Here is a 17,726-nt window from a genome sequence, read left to right as displayed (position 1 = left end):
ACCATCGATCGGGAGTGGGGGGGGGGGGGGGGGGGAGCGGCTGGGAAGGGGCTACTTTGTATGGTCTTCAAGCTGCTAATTGAGGAACAAATTCTGCTGACAACTGCGGGGCAATCACTGCGCCGTACACACGTAATATCACGCGGACCAATAAAAAAAAAGCGTTTTATGCAGAGATGAAGCGCAACAAATGCACGGTACATAAGTTGCACATGTTGCTGGGGGCGAACTGATATTTGGTGATAATTAAGAATTTTTATAGCCAAGATCGCCTAGTGAAATATTTTTATTTCCGCGGTGACCGGTTTCTACACAGTCTGGCTGTCGCCTTCATATCTTCTGGAAATAATATTACTGTGCGTGAATCGCACAACGATAAGAAGAGTGCACTCCATTCACGTATTTGGCATACCAATGTGGCACCCTTGTTTTATAAATGGGATTTGGTCTCGTTATGGTTGTACGATTCAGGCACAGTGATATTATTTGCAGAAGATCTGAAGATGTTAGCTAAACTCTGTCGAAACCGGTCATTGTGTAAGTAAAAATATTTCAACGCGCGATCTCGACAGCAAAAATTTTTATTTATCACCAGATATGCGAAACTGTGACGGAAGAAGGACGCGGGATATCTGGGTGGCTGAACGGAAACCTCAAACCGTCCTCCCTAAACCACGTCCATTGTGTTATCAGTTTTTCGTCTCCCTCGATGTAACGTACAGGTATGCGTCAATTAAAAATTACTTCTACCTGGAAGTCACGTGGATGTCCTCTCTCAAGAAAGTGGAAAATTACAGCAGTTTTAAAACTTTGACAGCAAGAAGCTGGTAAGAGCTAATTACTGTCTATTGTATTACATTTGCGCAGCCTTGAAGCTAACTGGCGAAGAACATGCACTTCCCGGTAGCGATAACGCGTCCGGTTAGCAGTGCAGTACTCCTATAAGAGCCCAGCGTATAGCTTTAGCTTTACTGCACAGTCGCTCAGCCTTCGAGAGTAGACAGTGTGTAGGATCATCAACGCAGAGAGATGCCTCGCCCCCTGCTGGTCCTCGCGGGCGCCTGCCTGCTGCTGCTGTGCGCGCATCGCGCCGCCGCTCAGGAGGGACCCGACTCGCCCCTACCAGGCGAGCGCGAGTATGGCTGGGATGACGACTTGACGGGGGCGGCTCCTGGCGGAGGCCTGGAGGTGTACAACGCCACCGAGACCTCTGGCGCTGTAAACGAGGACAGCGCAGACGGCTCCATAACCAACGAATCTAACTGCACGCAAACTGAAGAGGGTACGGTGCCTTATTTTAACACTTATTCCTCATAAAATATTGTGATTAAAATGCGCCTATAGGCCGGCCGGAGTGGCCGAGCGGTTCTAGGCGCGGAACCGCGTGACCGCTACGGTCGCGCGGTTCGAATCCTGCCTCGGGCATGGATGTGTGCGATGCCCTTAGGTTAGTTAGGTTTAAGTAGTTCTAAGTTCTAATGGACTGATGACCATAGGAGTTAAGTCCCATAGTGCTGAGAACCATTTGAACTAGCCTCTTATACACGTCATATGTTTGTGTAAATAATTAAAAAGTCACTGTAAGAACTGAGCTTCTTTAGTTCACAAACGTCTTGATCACATTTGGTAGTTTTATGACAGTCTGTCAGTTAACCGGTTTCGTCTGTAATGAACCTTTTTTTAAAAATATTTGTTAATAACATCACACCTAAAGCAGATTTACAACTACAAATAAAAGAACTAAAGTTCCGGCAAACACTGAGCACCCTATTAGGTCCTCCCACACACGTCTCGCGAAGTGATCGTGAAGAGAAAATCATAGATGGTAGATGTCATACATACCATTCATTTCAAACATTGTGAATGGAATGGCATAGATAATGATACCAGAAATACTCTCTGAAACATATAGTAAGGCAGCGTGCGAAGCGTATTGTAGATGCAGACAGCGTGGATACACCTGCGTATTCTTGTTTTCAAAAATTCTGAGGTGTTCTTTGTTTCTCTCCACCTCTTGATGGACAAATAGTGGTGTCCAGCCCCAGAGAAATGTCTACTCTCCTGGAAATTGAAATAAGAACACCGTGAATTCATTGTCCCAGGAAGGGGAAACTTTATTGACACATTCCTGGGGTAAGATAGATCACATGATCACACTGACAGAACCACAGCCACATAGACACAGGCAACAGGCAACACAGCATGCACAATGTCGGCACTAGTACAGTGTATATCCACCTTTCGCTGCTATTCTCCCATGGAGACGATCGTAGAGATGCTGGATGTAGTCCTGTGGAACGGCTTGCCATGCCATTTCCACCTGGCGCCTCAGTTGGACCAGCGTTCGTGCTGGACGTGCAGACCGCGTGAGACGACGCTTCATCCAGTCCCAAACATGCTCAATGGAGGACAGATCCGGAGATCTTGCTGGCCAGGGTAGTTGACTTACACCTTCTAGAGCACGTTGGGTGGCACGGGATACATGCGGACGTGCATTGTCCTGTTGGAACAGCAAGTTCCCTTGCCGGTCTAGGAATGGTAGAACGATGGGTTCGATGACGGTTTGGATGTACCGTGCACTATTCAGTGTCCCCTCGACGATCACCAGAGGTGTACGGTCAGTGTAGGAGATCGCTCCCCACACCATGATGCCGGGTGTTGGCCCTGTGTGCCTCGGTCGTATGCAGTCCTGGTTGTGGCGCTCACCTGCACGGCGCCAAACACGCATACGTCCATCATTGGCACCAAGGCAGAAGCGACTCTCATCGCTGAAGACGACACGTCTCCATTCGTCCCTCCATTCACGCCTGTCGCGACACCACTGGAGGCGGGCTGCACGATGTTGGGGCGTGAGCGGAAGACGGCCTAACGGTGTGCGGGACCGTAGCCCAGCTTCATGGAGATGGTTGCGAATGTTCCTCGCCGATACCCCAGGAGCAACAGTGTCCCTAATTTGCTGGTAAGTGGCGGTGCGGTCCCCTACGGCACTGCGTAGGATCCTACGGTCTTGGCGTGCATCCGTGCGTCGCTGCGGTCCGGTCCCAGGTCGACGGGCACGTGCACCTTCCACCGACCATTGGCGACAACATCGATGTACTGTGGAGACCTCACGCCCCACGTGTTGAGCAATTCGGCGGTACGTCCACCCGGCCTCCCGCATGCCCACTATACGCCCTCGCTCAAAGTCCGTCAACTGCACATACGGTTCACGTCCACGCTGTCGCGCCATGCTACCAGTGTTAAAGACTGCGATGGAGCTCCGTATGCCACGGCAAACTGGCTGACACTGACGGCGGCGGTGCACAAATGCTGCGCAGCTAGCGCCATTCGACGGCCAACACCGCGGTTCCTGGTGTGTCCGCTGTGCCGTGCGTGTGATCATTGCTTGTACAGCCCTCTCGCAGTCTCCGGAGCAAGTATGGTGGGTCTGACACACCGGTGTCAATGTGTTCTTTTTTCCATTTCCAGGAGTGTATAAATTGTTCCACGGTCATACGAACCCACTGAACACAAAGATTAGAATAGTCTGATTTTTGATCCAGTGTCGTCGTAACCACAAGCGCAGAGGTATTTAAACCATAACATAGTAATTTCACAAGTAATACCAAATTTTCTTCATGCATAAGTAGGCGCTGTCGGTAGGGTTGCATCCTTCCAAGGGCTGGTCCTGGCGGGGGTTCGAGTCCTCCCTCGGGCATGAATGTGTGTGTCTGTGCTTAAGACAATTTAGGTTAAGTAGTGTGTAAGCTTAGGGACTGATGACCTTAGCATTTAAGTTCCATAAGCCTTCACACACACATCCTTCCAAGGACACATTAAGCACTGTGACCACCTTGGCGTTTTTAAAGGAAGTGGACTTCGTACATGTTCTGGGCTCGACCAAAGAGACAGCGACTCCACGCTGCCATGGCAGTGACACAAGTCGAACAATCCTGTACCACGTTTCATTTAATCGGAACAAATGAGTGTGCTGTAGGATAGTACTCGATAATGAGACCAACTGAAATGGTTCCAACATATAATTTGTCACAAGCAGAAATCCATGACTATAATGGATGACCCAGAGTTACAATATCTTGTACAGTGCCGGAAAAAATGCAACAGCCTCAAGGAGAAGACCATTTTACTGTGTGACAAGTGGTTGATCATTTTATGAAACGATGATAACAAATTCAGACCAAATGAAACACTTGTCGCGGTAAAGGTGCCCAAACAATCGCGTCAGCCGGCTGGGGTGGCCGAGCAGTTCAAGGCTCTTCAGTCTGGAACCGCGCAATCGCTACGGTCGAGGTTTGAACCCTGCCTCGGGCATGGATGTGTGTGATGTCCTTAGGTAAGTTAGGTTTAAGTAGTTCTAAGTTCTATGGGACTGATGACCTCAGCAGTTGAGTCCCATAGTGCTCAGAGCCCAAACAATCGCGTCAGTACACAGTCTTGCCCCCCCCCCCCCCCAACCCTACACACCCTCCACCCCTACCTCCCTTTCAGACGGTAACGCAGGCGAGTATTTTCACATGAAAACAATCGTAAGTGTGCCAAATGGCATCCTGCGGTAGATTGTCCCAAGCAGCCGGTATCTTTTGTTGTAATTTGGAATGATTCTTGGAGGCTTCACCATGTTTCATACACGTCCATTTTCGAAAGATGTGATCTTGCCAACCAGGGCAGTTATTCTACACCGTGAAGAGTACTTTACGTCCCAGCAGTCCTGCTGAAAAAGCACATCACCTTCCTGCCGAAGAAATGACAGTGCACGGCGATAACAGCCAAGAAAAGTTAGCGGGCACTGGTTGTTTTACTCTATGGATCCACCAAATGCGACCGTGAGTAGTAACTGATGGAATCCCACATGCCGAAGCCTGGGAAGGGACTTGAGTACAACGGGCCAATGAACTCCGTAACGGACTAGTCATCAGGTTTTCACAGTAAACGTATGCGTCAATCAGTCACAAACAAACAGAACCTACTCTCATCACTGAAACAACTGGGCGCCATTACACTCTCCACCTGATTCTTTGACGACGTCGTGGTAGCTATGCTTGGCCATGTCGTGATGGCAGTGGTAGCCTGGCAGAGTCATAAGCATTTTTACTTTTGCTGCAAGCGGATAATTCCAAATAGTTCTGCGTGACGCGTCACTTGCAGCATGTAACCTTATTTCTTCCTCGGATGATATATGCTCGGCAATTGCTGCCCTCACAATGTGTTGAATTTGATGTACATCGATACTATGAAAACATCCGGAACCTGATCTACAGGTCTGGGAATGTTTGACAGAAAGCAGTGGCTCACTAACGAAACACTGCGCCCAACATGTACAGCAACTCGTCCATACGTCCATCTAGCTTCCCGCAGGCCAACAAAGCAATTGTGTTCAAATGTCAGAAATTGTGCGACAGTAGTGCATACTCATCGGCGGGGCATGGTTGTACCCTAGAATGAATGTTGTGTACACTGTTCACCTCTAAACTCAGAACAGTTACCGCCCGCAGAATCGAAACAGAGGGCGCAAGGACCGGCCTCCAGAGCGCCATCTCATCCCCGATGATCACGACGAATGAGTCACTAACAGTACAGACCCTCAGTATGCACATTTTGTATCCTGGTGCCATTGGGCACAGCTTTTGGGGGGTGTGGAATGCTTTTCCCAGCAGTGTATATTGGGCTATTTTTGGAAAGCACTACAGCTGGGTATTCGGCGTGCTATGGATTCGGCAAGTCCTGGTAGATTTACAGAGTTACGGGCATCAAATGTCTACCCACATTCACGCAATGCCTGTGGATTACGGACGGGTGGTTTGCAGGCGTGTAAATGGCACCCTAGTTGTAGTGTTTCAGATGTGTTCTTCTGGTTTCATATCAGCTGAATTTGGTGGCTAAACCGTCGAATTGACTTGACTGTCACGTTCCACAAACCATCGTACCACAATTGCGTCCTTCTGACTTCCAGCTGGAAGATGCCATCGCATTTATCGAAGACATCGAGCACGAAGGGATGCTGGTGGTTCGCAGTAATGTTCAATAATCCAGAGCACTCACTCTGACGTCATGTACTACAACAGATCTCATGGAAGCCAATGCGATAGTCTTTCATAGCACAAAATTCTCCAACCAGATTGCCTCGTGGTCAGAGAGTGTTCCGAGCAGTTGTTCGCCTGAATGATGGCGTATCTGGACAGTAACATCGAATTGGTGTAACAAGAAATGTAATCGGCCGACCAGGCGACGCGTTTCCACTGATTGACGCCCTAACGTCGATGATCCCGTACCCACTGTAACCGAGATTGAAGATGTCATTAAGTCAACATGTAAACACTTAGGGGTGATCTGTTACTGAGCCTCATTTTCAACAATGTCAACTGCATGTCGTGCTCCAAAACATTCGTTCCTGTAATAGCATTGTTCTGTACAGTCAGAGCTTCCGAAAGCCGGCAAGCCTCCCAATTCCACGTTCTGCGATGCAGTGCGGATGTCCAATATCTCGTCACCTACTAGTACTTTCATCGTCCTTTAACCACTTTCCACATATAGTCACGACTGTATCACACGGACCGCAGACCAGCTTCTCGATTTCCGAGACGCTCGTTCCTGGCGCCTGCCCTGAAGTTGCTTGTGTCAGTGCATTTCCCAATTTGCGCCTCGCTAAATCGCTACAATGATTCCCTACTCACCTCTGCTCTTACGGAAAACGTATATACTCTTCTTACAGAAAATGCACGTCCATCAGACGGTAAGCAATTTCTCAGTGGGCAGTTTTGCCTAATCAAGGTGCACTGACGCGCCAAAGAAACTGGTATAGGCATGCACATTTGAATACAGATGTAAGTAAACAGGCAGAATACGGCTTCAAGGTCGACAATGCCTATAAAACACTAAAAGTGTCTGGTGCTGTTGTTAGATCCGTTACCGCTGCTACAATGTCAGTCATCAAGAATTAAGTGAGTTTGGTTCAAATGGTTCAAAGAGACTTAACATCTGAGGTCATCAGTCCCCTAGAACTGAGGACTTCTTAAACCTAACAAACCTAAGGACATCACACACGTCCATGCCCGAGGCAGGATTCGAACCTGCGACAGTAGCGGTCGCACGGATCTAGACTGAAGCGCCGAGAACCGCTCGGCCAGTGCGGCCGGCTACCCTCTTGTTTCGTATTCAATAGTTTCACATGATCATCTCCCTTGGCAGTCATTTCCTGGAGATCTAAATGGTGAACTAGTCCGGAAACTTTTGGCACTGAAGAGATCATCATGATATTTTCAGTTACAGACAACATATCTTGTGGATACAGATTATGCGTCTTTAACGCAGTGGTTACCATTGGCTTCTACTTCGTTGTGCCGTCGAACACTGCTAATTATTCCGCCTTTTTTGGGGCAATTTCTCGTCCCAAGGGGAAGAGAATGTCTCGAACATCTGTGCTATCCTCCGCTCTCGTTGACAAGGCTATTGGCAGAATGAGGGTGAATTTTTGTGCCAGAAGTCTTCGGCCGCCATTGCTGATAATTTTTATTCAAAATTTAATCAGTGCGGTTCGAAACTGGGACCCAGGACGTTTTGATAACTAGGCAAAGACGCTACTTCCTTTTTGTCATCATTGCTCTCGGCATTTGGTAAGGGCGGACGTCACATGACACCCATCCAAGTTCATGATTGAATATTTCACACTTTTTTTTTCTTACAAAGAGCAGCCAGCCCTCTGACCAAATACGCTGAGCTACCATGCCAGCATCTCCTAGACCACAAGTGAATCATTCCTGGTGTTTGACACGAATTCGGTAAATCAAAACATAATTCAGTAGACTTCAGCACATTTTCAGTTCAACTCATCCCTCAGAGCTCTTATCCTTACCAAGTAATACTGGGTCGATAACTGAATGCCATACTGCTACTGCTGCTGCAGCATCTTTCTGTTGTTTACTTTCCTACAGTATACACTGGTCTCTTAACTCTTTGAACTTTCTACAACTCCAATAAACATCTCCGATAAACTTAATATTCTGTTTAAAAAAAAAACAAGAAGTAACAGCGGTATTGTTATTTCTGTTTGGGTACTCGAATACTCGTTTATTTATGAATTTCGTCAGCTATTTAGGAACTAGACTAGTATTTGATTTGTGAATATCAGCAGCATCACAAAAATTGTAAGTTCTCTTATCTTAGTCTAAAGGATGAGCAAACCAATACTGTTTATTTCATCTAATAAGTAAGTCTAACAACCAATGACAAAGAGACCTTGGATGTGTACTCTTAGACAAGCTTGTGAGGTAATAAAAAGTTCAGTCAGAAAAAAATGTAGAATCAGTGCAAAATTCCTAGCAGTTTTGGATTCTGAATTTAACTGCTCTTCAACTGAATATCCAATAATTTTTTCACAACTACTCGCCAGAGAGGTCCTACATTTAGGAGGTACATTCACAAATCGTATAACTGCATGCGAATATTTCTCAAGTTTCTCATCTATATTTGAGCCTCATAATTTGAAAGCTTATACTACTTTTAAAGGTAATATATTTTTTTACAATTATACTTCACTTCGTAAGATATGAAAAAACAATATGGATGATCATATCTACCACTACACTTAACATTGTCTACTAGTGAATAAAACTAAACTAATAACTTTAAAGCGAATGGAGGTATGATGGTGTAAACTGTAAGGAAACTGGTGTGAATAAATTCATTTTCCTGTAATTAGGTACTTCAATGCAGTCTACAAAGATAAGTCATTTGTAATTTTCACATACCATTACCGAGGAATTGGTGTAAATGCTGCTGGTAAAAGGGCACTCAATATAGGCTATTTTTCGAAAAACGGAAGAAAATAAGCATACTGCACAAGTCTTTGTCTATATACAAATTGTCATATGTACCCTGTATCACATATAACTTACACATAAACCATAAGTATAGGTGTTTTACAAGACATGTAAGCTCTCTCATAATCACAGGTATAATATTGCAAGAATTTGATGCTTGGAAATCTATGCCCAGCCTGAAAATGAAAGTTAATGGAACAGCCTAACATTAAGATCAGTTTGTTAAGTGGTGAAACGAATGATGGATTCAGCTGATAATGGTCTGGTGTGCTCTGCCAATGTGAATCTCTAAATAAATTAAAAAACTTGTGGAGTCCTGAAAGTACTGTAAGAGTTATATAGTGGCGTGGTCCCACTGAATGAAATAGCGCCAGAAGAGAGTCGACTGATATGGCATAAAACATGATGTGTGCAACCATTCTGAAAATACTTGTACATTGCGCTTATTTAGAGCAACATCGATTTACAGTTTCCCTGAGGTGAGCAGTAAAGACAGCACATGTAACGCACAAGCCAGTGGTCAATCTATATTGTGCCTTTTTTTTTTAGGAAAATATGTTCTGAGGTGCATGCCCAGAAAGCTACGCCATTGGTTGTTCCACTGGTGATGACAATAGCAGTGTGGAAGCTCTCTCCAAAACTGATAAGTCACCACAGACATATCATACATGTCACAATCGATATCCAAATATATGGAATCTAGGATATGTTGATATAGGAACAGAAGAGGAGAGACACACAACTTTTCTATAGGAACAATAATCTAAAACAAGGATTTAAACTCTTTGACATGTATTGAACGAAAAAGGTGTGACTATTATTATCATTATGGTAATTATAACATGTGTCAAAAAAGCAGTTAATGTGCTATCATTTCTCAATATGTATAATATATCACAAGGTATTAATGGAAGAAGAATCACCAGGTGTTGATTGTGACACAAAAATATTATAGATTTCGTGTTTACTACTGGGAATTGTTATCTGCTTGAACACTTGATTTAAGTGTACTAATTAACTGATTCATAGTAAATTATTATACTCTTTTATAAACAAGCAGTTGTAGAGTTGATATCATTACTTTTATGTTAATCTTCCTACAGCGCTGAACTGATTCATATCCAGGTACGAATACCTATCCAAGTCGCTTTCTAGCCAAAGCACTCTACATATCCTAGTAACTTACAGTGAACACTCTGCACGTTCAAGTTCATTGATTCAGTGTTCCTATGATCAAATTCGTTCTCCTTGTATGCTCTGATGACGTCCAAGAAGTCTTACAACGATGTGTATTATCGTTTCATATGCTAGCCATAAAACCACACACAAATTACCTAGTGATATGCTCTGCAGGGGTGAATTGTTCAATTGTCCATAACATTACTGAATGTAGTATTAATTTACATTGCTCATTGCTTCCGATTTTGTCCTGAGTGAAATTACAAACTGCATTTGCCCTTTTTAGTATCCCAGAAGCGAGCAGCTGCACATGCCGGCTCCACACACAGCACCCTTGCCAGAACGACAACTCATGTCAAAACCGCCAAGGCCAGGACGATTTCCAACGCCAGAACAGCAGGCAAATCGAGGACTGCCGGCAGAGCCCGAACTGCTGGCAAGAAGACCGGCAGAGCAGTGGTGAAGGCTGCCAGGGTGCACCGCAAATGATGGCTGTTGCATCTGTAAACAACCAGTGGACACAGTGCAGCCATGTGACTATTCTAGTACGATATCCACAGCAACTGTAAGAAGTAAATAAATCGTGGTTGTTGCATATTCTAATTTCATTTGTTATAATTTTTTCAGAAAATTAATTCGCAATAAACCTAGCAATGTGATGTACATCACTGTAGAACGCTCACATTCAACCCAAAGAGCAAGGAGATTAATATACTCTTGATTATGAGTTAGTAGGAAAAAAGTGTTTCCTAATCAGGCAGGCAAACTCATTTTCAAATTTTTGAGGAGATATTGTTCTGTGATTAGTAGTGACGTTAACAGGAACTTCACTCCATGACATTTCTAACCTTGTGTAGTTTATTTTCCTTTTATTTTCCTAAGAACAATACCCACACGTCATTCCTTATCTCCTTACCAAGAGGAGTGGTTGACTACATTTATGAATCTGATTGACATAGGAAAATGAAACTAAGTGATTTGACAAATAGCACATGGAAGACTATAATCAGTATGACCCCTTGGATAAAACGAGGTGGATGTGAATAAATTATCCACTACGAAATTGCCACAAGTAACTAATAAGAAAGTAAAACATAAGATGTCGCTTTGTGTGGTACGCAGGCCGTGTTATTCTGTAAATCTGTAGTCTGATCACTCATCCAATCATGCCACAGAACCAACTTGTGGATTTTATCGACAACATATGATGAATTAAATTAGCTGCAGCCCATTGCAAGAATCAGGTCCTAGAGTTCACTTTCGTTATGTCCTATATGCTATACAACTATTAATATGTGAAAACCATGAGCAGTTAGCGCAAGATTTGTTTCATAAACACATTAAGAGAATAGAATCCCAGACTACAAATCCAAAGGTTTTGGTTTCCATCCCTACTCAGGCCTGAGATTTTATTCCGTCACTTACCACTTGCTTCACCTCTGGGAGTGTTTGTTCATGTCAAAAATGCCGAGTTGCGCCGTAGTTCGGAATCTACGCTAGATTATAGGTGCAGCTACGACTAGCTGGGTGAGTCAGCTATGAAGTTGGAGGAAGGCAACAGCACACTACCTCCAACAGGACCATGTCTAGTAAAGCACTGTGGTATTCAAAACAACCTTCGAATTGATGACTGCCTTATTATTTAAAAGCTGTAAACAAAAATTTCACAGTAGCAACACATAACAACAATGTTTTTGCACTATTGCCAACCTACAGACTTACAGTATTCCTAGAAATAAAAATACTGTAAGTCTACACAACATTCCTCAACATCAAATCACTCTGAGCTGTCTTTTAGCGTCTCTTTAAATCTATTTATAGATATGCTTCAGTAAATGAATTTGGCGCCTCCAGCAGGAATAGATACAGTTATCCAGAATCCGCCAAATTCATCTACTATAAACCAACTAGTGCAGGTCTAACTCACCCCACTTTTATTCAAAAGAATATATTTTTTACAAAGGTGCAAGTAAGAAAAATGAATTTTAATGTTTTGTAATAAAATAAAGTTAATATAATTTTATCAAACGTGCACATAAAAAATAAATAAATGAATTGGTTAATTAATATAGCGACTGACAAAAAGTGAAAAACCTTTGGTGCCATTTGAAGGAATCTCTGACGGTTTTTTCTTGATGGTACTCTTTTGATTTTCATTTTACTCTCTCCCGTTTTTTTACTGATCGTTTCTGTTGTTTTGCGACTTTCATTGCTTCTCGTCGCCTTCCCATCATCTTCTTCTGGCAGCGTCTTGTCATCTATCACTGGTGACGGAAGATGTTAGCGTCTTCTTCTTGATGGGCTGTAGTGGTGGCCGACGATTGTAAATTACAACACTACTGGCCAGCCGAACCAGTTCTATAGCAATTCAGCTTTTGTCCCTGCAGGGAAAAACAATAGCGCTAGCAAGTGTATATATAGTTGGTACTCACCTTACAAAGTACCATCTAAAAAGTTCTACTTTTATGAACGAATTTTCATGAAAATAAATAATATTTTTCAGTTTACTATATTTTTTTAAATAGACAACTCACGTGAAAATACACAAATGTTGGTGTAATCGTAAAAATGAACTTCAAAAAAAGTATTATTTACGTTCGAACCAAACGTCCAAACGTGTCCCCCTGTACATTGTAATGGATCTTGAATCAACACAATCTATCATACAATCACAAAACTTTTGAAACGTCAATTCATTTTAATAACTTAGAAGTGAGTCGCTGTACTAACCAATAGAATGTCTAAGAAGGTAACACGTACCTGTGGCAGAGAGAGTTGGCTCAGAGCCACGATAAGTGAGTGCAACCTTCGCAGTGACAGAGTAAGGGCTACTCATGAGTGCGAAAGCGCAACCTTCATATAGGTGAGAAAGTTACTTCACTTTACTTTTAGTTACCCAGTTTCAGCTAGTTTTTATTTTTTCTATTTTTAATCATTTTTAATTGTAACTACTTTTTCGAAAAACTAATAATTTTTTTCCTCTATCAATGGGAGCTGCGAATAAAATATGTACTACAAACAAAAATTATTCTATAACACAACTGCTTGGAAATAAAGTAAAACCAACGAAAGAAAGATACGAATTATGGTTACTTACAGAAAATTTAAATAATAATAATCTTCTTACAAATGTTGGGGATATTATTTACACAAAAGAACAAAAAAATCAGAAGTGTTTAAACCAATTACCCAACCATTTTGGAATTGCCTTATGGTAGTTAAAATAACAGATTTATAGATTGCGAAGGAGAATTGAAAAATGGAATTTTTTTCTAAAGAATGAAGCCTGTGGTAGTTTTAATAGCATTTTAAGATCTAGACTTTCTAAATTTAATTTGGCAAGACATGGAGTTAAAGCAAAAATAGCATAGTTCTTAAATTCCAATACACAAGCAATTAAATGTTCTAAACAAATTATTAGCAAAGATTTAAAAATTACACAACAAAAATATAAAAATCCTGTTGTTATTCCTTACAAAATAGAATTAGCAGATGTTAAACTCGAAACTCTTTCAAGAGAATTAGCAGAAATTTTACAAAGACTTAAAAAGGAGCACTATTATTTATTGGATTTAGATGTAACACAAGATTTTGCCGGAATTTTTAACAAAGAAGAAATGTTTGATTACTTAATAAATAATTTTACTTTTAGAAACAAGGAAAATGTAAATAAGAATGTAATGTTACAGTTAACTACAGCAATTCTGTCGAAAAAGGCTGCCTAACTTGGATTAATTTTAATTCTAGAGTAAAAATATGCAATAAATTTAATTGGCAGTTAACAATCCCTAGAATAAATAAACAACTTGGCAATCACATTACAGATTTTTTAAATTGTCCAGACAGTAGATTAAGTGGAATGTTTTGTTCCGATTAGCTAAAGAAAATGGAATTACAAGACTGGAAGCAACAGTTTATAATTACATTAATCCAGATTCCCAAAGAGAACAGGAATTCTATTCATTAACAGATTGTGTAGAACTAATAGCTATAACAGCAAATATTTTGAGAAGGCTCCTATTTATTCTCTTCTACTTGCTAAAATGTGGGAAACACTTGAAGTAGATTTAGAATATCCAAAAGAATTACATGATTTGCATAAAGATTTATCACTTGCACCTGAAAATAAAATTGTACATAACACTAACGAAAGCAAGTTAATGACAACTCTGCTTTACAAGCATAAATACATAGTACATTATAGAAACCACAAACATCACCTGTCTCTTGGAATGAAACTTACAATAATACACAGAGTCTTAAAATTTAAGCAATCTGATTGGTTGAATAAATATATAGACTTGAGTGCACAAATGAGAAGTAAAGCCAAAAATGATTTTGGAAAGAATTTCTACAAATTGATGAACAATTGTGTGTTTGGTAAGACGATGGAAAATATAAAAAACAGAGCTGACATAAAATTAGTTTCAGTTGGAGAAAAATGCCAGAAATTGATAGCAAAGCCAAAACTTAAGGAAAGAACTATTTTAAATGAAAATCTTGTGGCCATTCATATGGAAAAGCAAAAATCACAATTAATAAGCCTGCCTGTGTCAGAATGCACATTATATTTACAATGCACAGACTTAAGATTTTTATGAAGACATGAAATCGATGATTGATTACATTGATATAAGTGATTATACAGTAGAAAATATTTCTCCAATTCATAAGTAAACAAGAAAATTTTAGGAACAATGAAAGATAAATAAAATGGAGAAACAATAGAACAATACTGTGGTTTAAGAGCAAACATATATATGCCTATAAAGTTTGTGATAAAATTGGGGAAAATTTTAAAGGAGTTAAGAAATGTATTGTTAAAAACAGAATAGGCTTAGAAGATTACAAGGAGTGTTTGTTTAATAATAGAGAATAGGACAGAAGAATTAATATCATTTGAAATAAAATACATGAAGTATGCAGAGTTGAAGTAAACAAGAAAGCATTGAGCCCTGTAACACCCCTACCCTTTGGACGCAAAAATTAAAAGTATAAATCTAGTTCTCACACCGCAATACAAGACCCAAGCCCAAGATCCAAATTTCATAAACAGTAAAACAACATCCCTCTGTACTAACATTGCATGACTAGTAGCTAGTAGAGTGGAAAGAAAGTAATATAAAAAGAAAAATAAAGAAATCTAGGTAGCAAATTAATTTAATGTTTTGAAAAGATTAAAAAAGAAATAGAATCCATTAATTTCAAGATAAAATAATAGTAGGTCTCAAAGTAGTAGACTTGTAGATCACGCAGTGTAACAAGTGCCCTCAAAGAAAACTCCTTGTGAATACTCTTTGAGAACACTGCGAAACACAGAAGCTTAAGTTGTACATTTTAATGTGCTTCTGGTGCTTGCCTTGTCGTTTCGTCGTTGAACTTGTGCGCCTGCACGTAATACTAGTAGGTGATACAAGATCGTTTGTTACATTTTCAAGATTTGCAATCTGCTAGAAATGATTAAAAACTGAAAGAGGTAAATCAGCAAATTTGACAATATCTTTGAAGTAATTCAGGCTAGGAAAATAACCGAATATATTGTCTTAATTTGATTATTATCAATGAAAGACTAAATTTAGACCCAATGCGATAGACAATTAATAGTTCAACTGATAGGAAATGATGAGTCGTGTAAACTGCGAGGAATATAACTAAACTGCGTTAAAGTAAATAGCGTAATCTGGATCTTGCTGTAAACTCTTTGGCTTAATTTACGTAACTAATTCCACCCATCTGAAAGAAAGGTTGCTTCTTTAAGACAATGATAGGATGTGCATAGACTAGAATAAACCAACGTAAATTGAATTTACAGTGTTTGACATTTCATTCTATCCATTTAATATTATGTGCTCATGAAACATTTATCTGTGCGACAACACATATTATCAACAGAGCGCAGCATTCATAGATATTCTTTGGCGCTCTAGAAAGTTATCGTACTGATTCAGACTATTTAGCTGACGCCAATTGTAAACTTTCATAGATAAATAATCTATGTTTGTATGCATTTGTATAATCTGAGTTTGTATGCATTTACGTGTAGGTTCGCACAAGTCGGGGAGCAAACATTCATCTGAGCAAGCCACTACAACTAACAAACACTCAACGTAAATACAATACAGCAAGACAATTCTTTTTTGTGACTTTCCTTGCCAACATTATACCGTGAGCTAGCCAGAGCCTGAGCAATACTCATCAACAATCAATCAACAAAAAAGGGGAAGTTACAAAAAACTGGCGTCCATAACGCGGGGCTCGAAACAATGAAGCACGACGCTGAGATTAAGAATATAGCACTTTAAGTAGCAAGAGAAGCGTAGGCGCCACATTTGCGCCATAATACGACAACGCAAAACTTAGAGTCGACGTCGGAGGACGCAGTGCTGGCCGAGCTACGACGACGCGCCGACTTCATCTACATGGAGGTCGCCGACTGCTGAGAGCGCCGACTTCGGGCGCTGTGAGGAGTGGGGAGGCACTGTTGCTGCCAAAGCTGACTGTACAACTGAACAACTCAGCTTAGTAAGTACTACTCAAAAGTTTATTCATTGTGTTGCAACACCGAAATCCTTGTACCATTATTTGTGTGCCTGTGCAACACTGTGTGCAATCATAAAGACAATTATTTTTGTGGCTTTCCTTGCAAACATTCTACCGTGAGCTACCCAGAGCCTGAGCATCATTCATTAATAATCAATCAATAAAAAAGGGGAAGTTACAGCCCTCATGGTAATAAAAGATATGTTTTGAAAATAAAATAGATACTTTACCCCATGGACATTACATGTTAGAAAAAATTTAAATAATTTTTTTTCTATATAAAAGGAAACTCTTTATCAAAAAGCTCAACGATATAAGTACCAAAAAGAGATTAAAAATCTAACTGAACTAGAGGTAAACTTTTCATATAATGCCACTGGATGTGAACATTTAAAAATTAAATATGGGGGAAAGTGTTGTACAGAGCTTAATAACACCTTAAAATTTTTTACAAGATAGATATTCTAAAAAATACTGAATAAAATATTCCATTTTTTGAAGATAGTTCAAAATGAGATATCAAGGGATGAAGAAACTTAAGACTGAAAGTGTTGAATTTCACGACCTGAATTCATTAAGTGATTTTATTTTCCTATTAAATTTTGTAATTTTTAAATAGACAGCACCAATCCACAGTTAAGGCAGTGCAGTGAATGTGTGATTTAAAAAAATGTTGAAGAATTTTATGAAGATAATATTGGACTATTAAAATAAAAAATTTTCTTTTGCTTTGTCGAAATTCATATTAATATGGGAATAAGCTCACTTCAGTCCACTATTCTTTCTACAATGCCTTCTGCCATTTTAGTAAAATAAAAGAAATCTACTTTTAATGGAAGTTGGGACGACTGAGAAGTGTAAACTGTCTCATCTTAAAGAAACTTTTATGCTGATTAATCTACATATCTACAAGCACATCATTACTCTGCAATTCACAATTAAGTGCCTAGCAGAGGGTTCATCTAACCTTCTTCTAGCTATTTCTCTACCACTGTACTCTCGAACTGCACTCGGGAAAAACAAATCCTTAAATTTTTCTTTGTGAGCTCTTTTTTCCCTTACTTTATTATGATGACCATTCCTACCTATGTCGATAGGCGCAAACAATATATTTTCGAAGTCTGAGGAGAACACTGGTAATTGAAATTTCATGAGAAGATCCTGCCACAAGGAAAACTGCCTTCATCTTAA

The 17,726-nt window shown here is 40.5% G+C and overlaps 1 protein-coding gene across 1 annotated transcript; it reads left to right on the top strand.

The window, feature by feature from the left end:
* Window positions 1-950: 950 nt before the first annotated feature.
* Window positions 951-10,598, top strand: LOC126350568 (uncharacterized). The gene is made up of 2 exons (XM_050002526.1): window positions 951-1,282; window positions 10,282-10,598. The coding sequence occupies exons 1-2, from the start codon at window positions 1,030-1,032 to the stop codon at window positions 10,482-10,484; spliced, it is 456 nt and encodes a 151-aa protein (XP_049858483.1). The 5' UTR covers window positions 951-1,029; the 3' UTR covers window positions 10,485-10,598.
* The last annotated feature ends 7,128 nt before the right edge of the window (window positions 10,599-17,726 follow it).

This window comes from Schistocerca gregaria, chromosome 1 (genome assembly GCF_023897955.1).
Source record: "Schistocerca gregaria isolate iqSchGreg1 chromosome 1, iqSchGreg1.2, whole genome shotgun sequence".
NCBI lineage: Eukaryota > Metazoa > Arthropoda > Insecta > Orthoptera > Acrididae > Schistocerca > Schistocerca gregaria.
This window is presented reverse-complemented; position numbering and strand designations above follow the sequence as displayed.